We start from the raw sequence: 13,083 nt of genomic DNA, 5'->3' as shown, positions 1-13,083 counted from the left end.
TTATTGTAGTAAATATCCTTTGAATTCCTACTTTCTGGGTGTGATGCTCAGCTTTGTCCTTCTGGTTCCAACCTGAAGGGCTTCTAGGACCATTTTGCTCAGTCCAAACACACTTTTAACCATCTTCTCAGTACCACAAGCAATTGCACCGATTCTGGGGATCAAGTTCCAGCCACCTTCCTATTAGACCCATTTGACTACTTTAATGCTAACTGCTTTTAGGTTCTGGATAACAAACAGCCAGACGCACCATGCTGTCCATCCAACAGAACATATTACAGAGCCAGGGGCGGACTGACCATTTGGAAACTCGGGCACTGCCTGAGGGCCCGGGGTCAGTAGGGGGCCCCTCGAGATGCCCCTGGTACATTTTTCATAGGCTTTTTTGAGTTTGGGCAAGGACACAGGGGCCCCATGATCCCCTATTGCCTGGGGGCCCCATGAGTTGTCAGTCCACCCCTGTACAGAGCCATTAATACTTTTCCTACTTTCCACTTGAAAAATAAAAGCTGTAAAGAGTGATACTCCCCCGTGTCAGCTTGACACAGTTATCGCAGGGTACATAGTTAAGCTCAGTGTTTCTGGAATAATGAACATAATGGGGTAATCTTATGCAAACATGAGTAATAAACCAACATAGAGGTCTGGTCGCTCTGTGTGGTCAGTAGCATACTTTCCTACCATTTATCTCATCCGCTACAATATGGATATCATTAATACATAACTAGTATAATCCCTGCTGGCGGCTGGTGGCTGTGCTTATCGGCAGAAACAATACAGGCTACTGACCCCTCTGGATTGCAAACTTTCAAATAACTTTTTTTTTTATTTTTTTAGCAGACAGTGGTAGACAAGTGGGTAAATTGATCTCAATCAGAAGACAGGGGACAAAATAAAGAATATTAGTACACTGTTGAAAACTGTATTGTATTTTCCACTAAAAAGTCATGCAAAAGTAACGTTCTATTTGATTTTTTTTTTTAATTTTTGTTTTGTAAAACATAGAGAGAACTACAACACTGCGCAGACCTTTCTTTTTGTTGCTTTGTAAATATAAAGGCCAAGCTCATCCTTTTATCCTTTCACTTCTGCATTAGGCCCTATCTACATCTGTGCGTTGCGTTAATGCGCTTTTGTGTGTGTTTTTTGCAACAGAATAGGGCAGATCATTCAATTGAATGTCAGCTGCCTAAGTGTGACAAACGTACTACAGAAGCCCCTGCACTCTTTTCAGGTGCAAAGCTTGGCATGCTTTTCTAATTGCAAAATTTTGGCTCACTCTTTGTGCTTTTTGTTGTGTGACAAAACGTGCGTCTGCTAGCCATGTTTATGGCGCCATAAAGAATTATTGCAACTGCATGCACAATGTGCGTTTTGAATGGCGCCTGAAACTGCAGCATACAGCAGCTTGCACCCTGTTATTTGTTTTTTTTTTTTACATTTTAGTTATTGGAGGCAGGTGCATTAGAAAAGGCTTCAGCTCTCTGAAACTGCATAAGGGTTATAATGCCAATCTGAATGCAGACTGCATGTAGCATTTTTTTTTTTAAGACCGCTACATTTAATGGCTATATACACTCACTTAGGTACACCTTGCTAGTGCCGAGAAAATCTCCCCCACACCATTACACCACCAGCCGGAACTGTTGATACAAGGCAGGATGGATCCATGCTTTCATGTTGTTTACGCCAAATTCTGACCCGACCATCTGAATGTTGCAGCAACCAGTCTGCCCATTCTCCTCTGATCTCTGACATAAACAAGGCATTTTCGTCCACACATCTGCCGCTAACTGGATATTTTCCCTTTTTTGGACCATTCTCTGTAAACCGTAGAGATGGTTGTGTGTGAAAATACCAGTAGGTCAGCAGTTTTTGAAATACTCAGACCAGCCCGTCTGGCACCAACAACCATGATATGTTCAAAGTCACTTAAATCCCCTTTCTTTCCCCATTCTGATGCTCGGTTTGCACTTCAGCAAGTCGTTTTCACCACGTCTAGATGCCTAAATGCATTGAGTTGCTGCCATGTGATTGGCTGATTAGCAATTTGTGTTACCAAGCAATTTTACAAGCGTACCTAATAATGTGGCCGGGGAGTGTACAATGTGACCATTAGGCATTCCTGGTGTTCAGATCTCAGGTGTTTCAATATTCAAAGAGGTATTTACTTTATTTTATGCTGCATGCTGTGCTAAAGAGCAGGGCTAATGATGTCATGTCTGCACTGGTGTATGAAGGGACCCCCTGCCAGGTTCCCTAATATGTGAAGACCTGATGAGTTACTGAGCCCCACCCTAATCTAACTAAAACCTAAAGAAATTTACTTTTCTCTTAGGGCTAGTCATGGCATTTTCACAGGTCCTGGATCATTATTTTGTACCCATCCCTTTTGTGCACATGTTATTGAGTATATCATTTTTCATTATACATGTCTTTGCACCTTTTCCATCTGTTGAAAACTGTCTATTGTTAATAATGCTATGCATTCCAGCTGTTTCACACTCTGATATGTGTCTGGCATCTGTTCATGTTCACTCCCTCCTTGGTCAAAGATTTATTTTATCTAATATTTGTAACCATAAATGGGTAGGTCATTTTTACAGTGGCAGTAAAACCAAATAGCTTCGGCTGCAAGTTTTAAGGATGAATTTCTGCAAAGTGGTTGCAGCAACAGAGGTCAGGGATAAAGCTAATTTACTGAATCTGATATATAGGGGAGCGCTGGTGATATCTGGAGAGCAGCTAGCACACAGGGTGAAGGTAACAATCCCTAACAATAGTATATGTAAGAAAGTACCTTGTTAAGAAAAATAAATAAATAAATATATATATATATATTGCAGGGACGTCTGAGGATGTACATGTGCACGAAACGCGTTGGGTGGAGCCGCCATTTGCTGATGTCACACCGCCACTGCCGATGGTCGGAGTGGTGGCCATCTTGGTACATTTTTTATGCTTTTTTGATTTCTGTCTCCACCTGGATACTTTTTAATACTCTGATAAATACTACACTATATGATATGCAACCTTATCGGCTTCTGTGGTGAGCTATTCCCTGTAGCTGACTTCCCATCCGAGTGCCCTGGACGAATTTGGTCCGGATTAACCCTGTGGCTGCCTTCCATTCTCAGATGTTTAATGCTTGATTGCCTGTTACCAGTTTTCATCTGGTGAGTGTACATCCGAGAGAGGTGGTGGATTCTTTGTGTGATCATCAGCACATTTGCACTCTGCAAATGCCTTATGGTTTCACGGATAATTGTTTCCATTTATGGATATTTGACTATATAAATAGCACATTTAACCACGGACATTGATGTAGAGTTTTTTCCTATTTATATATCTCAGATTTTATATGTTTATTGTAACATCATTTACTACTGCACTTTACTTCACGGATCACCACGGACATAATTGTATTTAGATTCTGCCCGTGATACACTTTATTATTTGGCATTTGCTTTTTGAGCTGTTTAGCTGATATTTTCATGCTTTTACTTGATGCACCTTACTGTTTCACTCAGCTCATTACATTCATGATGCACTTTACCATATTGTTTGATTTTTAGACTTCGCATTTACTAATGTTTTTTGCACTCCTATGTGTTGCACTCTACCATTCCTCAATCTCTCTCTCTCTCTCTTTCTCTCTATATATATATATTTATTTTTTTTTTTGTAGCGCTGAACTTTCTTACAAACGCTAATTTACTGTTTAAAAAATTGTAAATATCAAATATCCATAGCCTATCCGTAGTTTTACTTTAACTTCACATCCATGCTATTTTGCAGCCCCCATGTCTGCTCTGGGATAGACGGTGAATAAACAGGGGAGAGTGCATAGTAGAGTCTAGTACAGATCCCTCACATGACGGGAAATATGTGGACTTTATACTCCACCAGAATCAAGCATGGCAGTAACTCACGTGGACTGGATGGCAGACAGAAAAAGATTGGAGGGTTATCCTTCTATCACATTCTGCATGCCAGCAAAGCTGGATCAAACAGAAGAGATTAAAACTGGAACAGTAAATGCAGGTTGGTCACCTTTTATGTTATGACATGTCATATGTTATGGCACACATGTTAGGAACCACCACTATCACTGAACACCACCTGAACCTTGTCACACTGGCCCAGTCATCTGTCGATTACTGAGGAACCTGCAGCAGTTTATCTAGAAATCCCAATCCATAATGAGCCACAAAAGGTGAAAAACTAACAGGTATTTAGACCGGTTTCTGCAGCTACTGCTAATTGTATACCACTGTACAGCGTCTATTTATCCGTTTGTCTTTCAAAATTTGCTGGAAAAAAGGTCATTTTTGTAAAGCCAGCCATAGACAGATCAAATTTGGCCAGTACAGCAGGAACCGGCCAAATTTTGATCCATCTATACAAAGGCCAGTTATACTAAAGTTGGCACGAAAACACCAAGCCCTGCCCCTAAAAAGCAGCTCTAATACAAAGATATAGTGCAGGTAAAAGATCAACTGCAGGGAGACTACAGGCAATACTATTGGCAAACTAGTGCCAATATAACACTGCCAAGAAAACAGACCAGACAACCAAAAAAAAGAGACTGCAGTTGATTTACTTAAAACTGGAGAGTGCAAAATCAGGTGCAGCTCTGCATAGAAACCAATCACTTCCAGGATTTACTGTCAAAGCTTAACTGAACAAGCTGAATTTAGAAGCTGATTGGCTCCCATGTACCAGATTTTGCACTCTCCGGTTTTAGTAAATCAACCCCAGATGAGATTCTTGAGCAGCCAAGGCAAAAGCCAACCTAGAATGCTTGTGATTTTAGAGGACATACATTCCTTTTTTTGCAGATTTGTAACAATATCCAAGAGTTCTCAAGATACTTTTGCCACTGTCCTTACCAAGCAGTTGTCTACTTTTACAAGGCATTGGGGTTGATTTACTAAAACTGGAGAGTGCAAAATCTGGTGCAGCTCTGCATAGAAACCAATCAGCTTCCAGGATTTATTGTCAAAGCTTAACTGAACAAGCTGAAGTTAGAAGCTGATTGGCTCCCATTTACCAGATTTTGCACTCTCCGGTTTTAGTAAATCAACCCCAGATGAGATTCTTGAGCAGCCAAGGCAAAAGCCAACCTAGAATACTTGTGATTTTAGAGGACATACATTCCTTTTTTTGCAGATTTGTAACAATATCCAAGAGTTCTCAAGATACTTTTGCCACTGTCCTTACCAAGCAGTTGCTTACATTTACAAGGCATTGGGGTTGATTTACTAAAACTGGAGAGTGCAAAATCTGGTGCAGCGCTGCAAAGAAACCAATTTGCTTCCAGTTTTTTTTGTCAAAACTTAATTGAACAAGCTGAAGTTCGAAGCTGATTGGCTCCCATGTACAGATGCATCAGATTTTGCACTCTTCAGTTTTAGTAAATGGAGAAATGTGTTGTGAGGGAGACAAACAACGTGACTTTCTCTGGTAAAAATTACTTACTTTAGTCTCCCAGTGGAGAATTCAAAAAGTTCACTATAGTTCTGGATACTATCAGTGCCCTAAATCCAACAGTATATCATAGTTACATAGTCTGGCTGAAAAAAAGACAAAAGTCCATCCAGTTCAACCATAGAAAAAAAAAAGTTATAATCCTATACCCACAGTATATCATTGTATGTGTAAAACATGAATGTATATCAGTGGAATATAGAAAACAAATACATTTTGTAAGCATTCCCCCAGTGTTGAAGCATGTGTCAAGCCCCATCACTGTCACTTTAGGTGGACAGCTTCATCTACATGTAAGTGAGGTAAAAAATCTTAAACAAATCCATGTGAAATATAAAAAGGAACTCATATATTGAATAGTATTAGTACAAGCATTCTTCACATACGGTTATCAGAAAACACATTTTTTTTGCAACAGCGGTCCTTTAACCTGAACCAAGTTCTTAAGCCAACCATACATGAATTGAAATTCAGCTGGTTCAGCATTGGCGGGCCGAATTTCAATCCTTGTTTGGGCACTGGTTGTACAGAAGTTGATCTTCCAATCAGTTTCCTTGCAAACGCCCTGTTGGAAAATTTCCACTCAATCAGAGCTGTTGGCTGTAGCCGACAGTGCTGATCAGTGTATTCTGATGGAAGGGAAGTCTACCCACTGTCAGAATACAAAGACACAACACATTCCCCATCCACCTCGAATGTTTGAATGGGTAATCGTGTCTTTTTTTCTCTTCAATCTGCTGGTTGAATAAAAAGAAAATTAAACATCTGTGGGCTGCTTTAGTAGAGTAAATCTAAAGCTACCCTCCAACAATAACCCTAATCTGTAGCTCAAAGTCCTAATATTACCGCAATAAATACTATGTAATGATGGCAATAATTACTGTCACATCAGCAATTTAATTAGGTGAATGTTTTAGCGCCCATTTACAATGTGCCAAAATCAAATTATCTGTTTATTTTTACAAATTTCATAAAGGCTGTGGATTAGAAAAGTCCATGAAAAGGCATTCTGGCTTATGATATAATATATGTATTGTATAGACAGATAGCAATAGGATAAAGGAGATATTTCACTTAACCATATTATTATTATTATACAGGATTTATATAGCGCCAACAGTTTGCACAGCGCTTTACAAAATGAAGGTAGACATTACAGTTACCAAACAATTTGGTACAAGAGGAAACAGAGGGCCCGGCTCGTCAGAGCTTACAATCTAGGAGGAAGGGTTGAGTGATACAAAAGGTAATAGCTGTGGGGGGGATGAGCTGATGGAGGAAATAAATGGCATTTTACTAGGTAGAAGCAGGATAGACTTCTTTAAAGAGAAAGGTTTTCAGGGATCGTCTAAAGGTGGATAGATTAGGAGACAGCTGGAGAGGTTGGGTTAGAGAGGTCCATAGGATGGGAGAAGCTCGGGAGAAGTCCTGGAGGTGAGCATGGGAGGAGGTGACACGGGAACTAAAGAGCAGAAGGTCTTGGGAGGATCGAAGAGATCGGTTCGGTTGATATTTTGAGACCAGGTTGGTGATGTAGCTGGGGGCAGAGTTGTGGATGGCTTTGTAAGTTGTTGCTAGTATTTTGAATTAGATTCATTGAGCGAGTGGAAGCCAGTGGAGGGATTGGCAGAGAGGGTAGTGAACCGTATCATCTGCAGTGGGTATATTTTAATCTTGTGGTTTGTAAGGCTGTCCAAGCATCTGCCATATAACAGCTAAATTGGGCAACAGGAAATCCATGGGCACTCTGTAGATCCTACAAACACCCTTGAACTTTAACAACCAAATGGCAATGAATGCTTATGAGTATACAGTGGTCCCCCTACCATGAATACTTCACATCATAATAATGAGTAGAGGAGAGACATGACGGCAAATTGTAAAGATGCACTGGTTGTAAAACACAAAGGCAAGAGTGCTATCCAGTTAAATAATAAATATGATACATAACCAAACAGTAATTTGCATCATCCACATACAAAGAACGACAAAGATTTTTCAGAGGTTACAAGCACGCCTATAATAGTAACATATGGATTAAGATAGTGACCACAATAAGTATTAGGCAATCATAACAATTTACAATGTATTTAAAGGTCTTACATGGAAGTTGCCCATGTTGGCTGGGGTAATGCTGTCCGTCTAGGTGTTTGCTGCTTTGTCTGTCGGGAAGTTTTACAATCCAGTTTTATTAGATGGGTGAGATTAATAAGTAACTCCTCTTATTATTTGCTTGGCCTCTCTACATAGTTTTGGTGGCCTATCAGCTATGACTCTTAAGGATGATCTCTGGGACATTTTTTTGTGACAGTTCAAAGAGCAAACAAAAGTGTGAGTAAAATTGGCTATGAAACTGGAATTTGTTTTTCTTTTTTACGGAGATAACTGCAGGAAACCTTTTGCAATTCAGCCTTAGTTTTATAAATAATGGATTCTTTCCAAAATTAGTATTTGCTGGTCTCTAATATTGTTTGTCTTCAGTTGAAATTTGTCCCCATTTTCTTTTTTACTTAAGGCTTTCAGAGATTTTTTTGTACATCAGATGACCATACGTCTAATCCCACTATTTGCCTTCTCTAGTTTTGCTTACCCCCACCTTGTAAAACAACCAGGGGCGGACTGACCATTCAAGCACTCGGGCACTGCCCGAGGGCCCAGGGTCAGTAGGGGGCCCCATGAGATGCCCCTGGTACCTTTCATTGGCTTTTTCATAGGCTTTTTTGGGTGTGGGCGAGGACACAGGGGCCCCATGATCCCCTACTGCCCGGGGGCCCCATGAGTTGTCAGTCCTCCTCTGAAAACAACCCATTAAGTTTAAAATAGAAATGAAAGACAAGGTGCTTGTACATAGATATCCACTTGAGCTCCAGAAGGTTTTACCAGGCCATTTTTTCCCATTTAGCATTGCGCTAATTTAACTGGTAATTGCGTGGCCATGCAACGCTGTATCCAAATGAAATTAATTTTTTTTTCACACAAATAAAGCTTTCTTTTGGTGGTATTTGATCACCACTGGGGTTTTTTTTTTAAATTTGCGATATAAATGAAAAAAGACCTAATATTTTAAAAGAATATTCAATTTTGAAATTTTGAAAAAAAAAATATATTTTTTTTACTTTCTGCTATGAAACATATCCAATAAAAAAAATTAAAAAAATAAAAATTCTTCATAGATGTTGGCAAAAATGTATTCTGCTACATGGCCTTCTGGAAACTTGTGTTAGAGATCTGGAGGAGCAAGTTGCAACACTGGGCAGAATCAACAACCTCTCTCAGCAGGTAGCTAATGGGATTGATGTGGAGGGTGGAGGGGCTAATTAGGATTATCAGGTAGGAAGATGGGTTACTGTAATGAGGGAGTGGTAGGGACTCACAGAAAAGGAAGGCTGGCCCTGGGTTTGGGCACCCAAACAGATTTGCCAAGTTGGGTGAAGATGTGGGGGTGGCAAGCTCAGGGGTGGCAGCCCTGGATGTCACTGCTATCCCTAACAGCTGGGAGGGCAGACTATCTGGGAGGGGTGGTGAGGGTAGTGCAGGAAGGCCTAGATAGCTGGTGGTAGTAGGGGATTCTATGATCAGAAGGAATGAGAGAATAATTTGTCACCAGGATCGCCTTAACCAAATAGTTTGCTGTTTCCCTGGTGCCAGGGTTCGGCATGTGGTGGACCGGGTTGATAAATTACTGGGAGGGGCTGAGCAAGACCCAGCTGTCTTGGTTCATGTTGGAACCAATGACAGAATACATGGAAGGTGGAGGCTCCTTAAGAATCAATTTACAGTACTAGGCTGCAAGTTGAAGGGAAGGACCTCCAAGGTGATATTCTCTGAAATATTACCTGTGCCATGCACAACTCAGGAAAGGCAGAGGGATATTAGAGAACTCAATGCATGGCTGAAGACCTGGTGTAAGAGGGAAGGATTTGGGTTTCTAGAGCACTGGGCTGACTTTTCATTGGGGTGCAACCTGTATGCTAGAGATGGTTTGCACCTAAATGGAAGGGGGTCTGCTGTGTTAGGGGAGAGGTTTATGGGACGGCTGGAGGAGTATTTAAACTAGGATCGAGGGGGGAGGGAGAATTAGATTATAACAGGGTAGAGAGATCAGACAGGGGTTAGTACTTATTGGTGGGTGGAATGGGGAAAGATGGGGGGAAGGCTATGGCAGATGATAGGGAAGGTTCCAATGTTGCAAACAATCAGTGGAATTGGTACCATTTGCATGAAAATAAAAAATATGCAAAATACGTGTGAAAAATGTGTCAACAAATTAAAGTGTTTGTTCACTAATGCCAGAAGTCTGCCAAGCAAATTAGGTGAGTTGGAAGCTTTGGTGCATGAACAGAACTATAATGCATCTTGGCTTCAATCTTCACATGACTGGGCCATTAATATTCCTGGTTATGTTCTCTTTCGGACAGAGAGTAAATAGGAAAGGTGGTGGTGTCTGTCTCTATGTGAGAAGTGATCTCAGAGCAAGTGTGAAAGAGGACCTAGTTGATGGAGAGTGTGATGAGGCTGAAGCATTATGGGTGGAACTGCACATGGGGGTGCGTACTACAAAGGTAATCATTGGAGTTTGTTATAAGCCTCCCAGTGTTAATGAGGAGGTGGAGACTCAGCTCCTTGCACAGATTGAAAGGGCTGCAAGGGCTGGGACAGTGATGATAATAATGGGGGATTTTAACTACCCGGAATTTGACTGGAGTAATGGTACTGCAGGAACAGTTAAAGGGCAAACATTTTTAAACCTATTACAGGACAATTTTATGGTACACTTCATAGAAGCCCCTACTAGAATGATGCTCTGCTGGACCTGGCAATCTCAAACCATGCAGAGCTTATTACGAATGTCCATATAAAAGAACATCTGGGTAGCAGTGACCATAACATGATTTCATGTATTGTTAGCTCATACGAAAAAAAAAATAAAAGCGCTCAATTTTAAGAGCACTTCACATATATATTGTACATTCACATCAGTCCCTAACCCTCAAGGGGTGTACAATCTAAGGTCCCTAACTCACATATACATACTTGGGCCAATTTAGACAGGATCCAATTCACCTACCAGCATGTCTTTGGAGTGTGGGAAGAAACTGGAGTACCCAGAGGAAACCCACGCAAGCACAGGGAGAACATGTAAACTCCAGGCAGGTGGTGCTGTGGTTGGGATTTGAACCAACGACCCTAGTACTGCCAGGCGGAAGTGCTAACCATTTAGCCACTGTGCTGCCCATGACAGGCATAGTACCACTGGATTAGCGTAAGGCCAATGTGGTGCCAATATTTAAAAAGGGGTCAAAATCTTTACCAAGTAATTATAGACCTGTTAGTTTAACTTCTATAGTTGGGAAGATACTGGAGAGTTTAATAAAAGACCACATAGATGAGTTCTTGCTGGAAAAAAATATTTTGTTTTCCAGCTTTGGGGGGGGGGGGGGGGGGGGTCATGTCAGCACATGTCTTTTCATTGGCTAGAAACTTGACCATGCTGTGCTTTCATACCTAGTGTGGTCAGTTTGATATAGGAGAGCAGGGGAACTGGTAGGATCACCAGGTATTTCACATAAAGGAAGCAATACAAACAGAACAGGATAAATGTTCATACCAGTACATGGACCAGCAGGCACATATCAGGCATAAGAAATGTTAGGGTGACATATTTGTTAAAGCAGAACCAAAGGCAAAACTTTTTTTTTCATTTTGGATAAGTGAAGGTTATAACCCCTGTACTGGTTTTGTTTGTCACCTGTGTCCCATTGGGGAAACTTCCCTTTACCGTATTTTTCGCTCCATAAGACGCACTTTTTTCCCCAAAAAAAGGGGGGGAAATGTCAGTGCGTCTTATGGAGCGAATGTAAAGCGGCCAGTCCGGTATTTCCACCATGTCAGAATATTGGGCCGGCCACTCAGCTCTTCTCTCCTGCAGGACCTTACCTGTTCCTCGCTCCAGCCTTCCCGCATCGGCTTCTGTGACAGCCGGGTGCCCACTGCACATGCGCGAGAAGCGCTGCACTTTGTGAATGGTCCGTCGTCTTCTGGGAAACACATGACAGGTCCCAGAAGGCTCCGGGCCATTCACAAAGTGCAGCGCTTCTCGCGCATGCGCAGTGGGAACCCGGCTGTCACAGAAGCCGCCGCGGGAAGAAGGAAGGACAACTCCGCGGAAGTGGGAGCGGGTACTGTCAAATTCAGGTACCCGTTCCCCCACCCTCCCCAAAGGTCCGCAGTCTCTGGTAATCTCCTTTACTGTCTGCAGTCTCTGGTCATCTCCTGTAGTATGTTCTCAGTTTCTGGTCATCTGTACTATGTCCACAGTCTCTGGTCATTCCCTGTACTATGTCTGCAGTCTCTGGTCATCTCCTGTCCTGTGTCCGCAGTCTCTGGTCATCCCCTGTACTGTGTCCGCAGTCTCTGGTCATCCCCTATACTGTGTCTGCAGTCTCTGGTCATCTCTTATACTGTGACCGCAGTCTCTGGTCATCCCCTGTACTGTGTCCGCAGTCTCTGGTCATCCCCTGTACTGTGTCTGCAGTCTCTGGTCATCCCCTGTACTGTGTCCGCAGTCTCTGGTCATCCCCTGTCCTGTGTCCGCAGTCTCTGGTCATCTCCTGTACTGTGTCCGCAGTCTCTGGTCATCTCCTGTACTGTGTCCGCAGTCTCTGGCCATCTCCTGTACTGTGTCCGCAGTCTCTGGCCATCTCCTGTACTGTGTCCGCAGTCTCTGGTCATCTCCTGTACTGTGTCCGCAGTCTCTGGTCATCCCCTGTACTGTGTTCGCAGTCTCTGGTCATCTCCTGTACTGTGTCCGCAGTCTCTGGTCATCTCCTGTACTGTGTCCGCAGTCTCTGGTCATCTCCTGTACTGTGTCCGCAGTCTCTGGTCATCTCCTGTACGGTGTCCGCAGTCTCTGGTCATCTCCTGTACTGTGTCCGCAGTCTCTGGTCATCCCCTGTACTGTGTTCGCAGTCTCTGGTCATCTCCTGTACTGTGTCCGCAGTCTCTGGTCATCTCCTGTACTGTGTCCGCAGTCTCTGGTCATCTCCTGTACTGTGTCCGCAGTCTCTGGTCATCTCCTGTACTGTGTTCGCAGTCTCTGGTCATCTCCTGTACCGTGTCCGCAGTCTCTGGTCATTTCCTGTACTGTGTCCGCAGTCTCTGGTCATTCCCTGTACTGTGTCCGCAGTCTCTGGTCATTCCCTGTACTGTGTCCGCAGTCTCTGGTCATCTCCTGTACTGTGTCTGCAGTCCATTGGTTCAGAATATTTTTTTTCTTGTTTTTCTCCTCTAAAACCTAGGCGCGTCTTATGGTCAGATGCGTCTTATGGAGCGAAAAATACGGTACTTCCCATCTCACGGCCATCTACCAGGGCTTTTAAACCTGAAATTGGCTGGACTCCCGTGAACATACAGATTAGGTCCCCACCCCCTCCTGCTTACCTACTTCTGGAAGGTTTTATGGTCTTTCAGAGCCAGGAGGAGGCGATAAAGCCACAACTGGTTGATTCATTCAGTTGACCTGCAATAACCCAACCTCAATCACATAATCACACAACTACCATGAGTCATGTACAATGATTGTATCAATAATTC

General features: G+C 42.6%; 1 protein-coding gene across 1 annotated transcript in view; it reads right to left on the bottom strand.

Moving 5' to 3' along the window:
* The window catches only part of ANXA13 (annexin A13), a 48,074-nt gene extending 40,360 nt beyond the window's left edge, over positions 1-7,714 (bottom strand). The window contains exon 1 of the mRNA XM_089677529.1: positions 7,594-7,714. Within this exon, the coding sequence (XP_089533655.1) occupies positions 7,594-7,608 (15 nt within the window). The 5' untranslated portion in view covers positions 7,609-7,714. The remainder of the gene's footprint in view (positions 1-7,593) is intronic.
* Between the last annotated feature and the right edge of the window lie 5,369 nt (positions 7,715-13,083).

The sequence above is a fragment of the Staurois parvus genome, unplaced genomic scaffold (assembly GCF_062004578.1).
Source record: "Staurois parvus isolate SC_StPar_1 unplaced genomic scaffold, SC_StPar_1.0 ptg000187l, whole genome shotgun sequence".
Lineage (NCBI taxonomy): Eukaryota > Metazoa > Chordata > Amphibia > Anura > Ranidae > Staurois > Staurois parvus.
The sequence above is the reverse complement of the archived record's forward strand: the minus strand, read 5'-3'. Positions and strand labels throughout refer to the sequence as shown.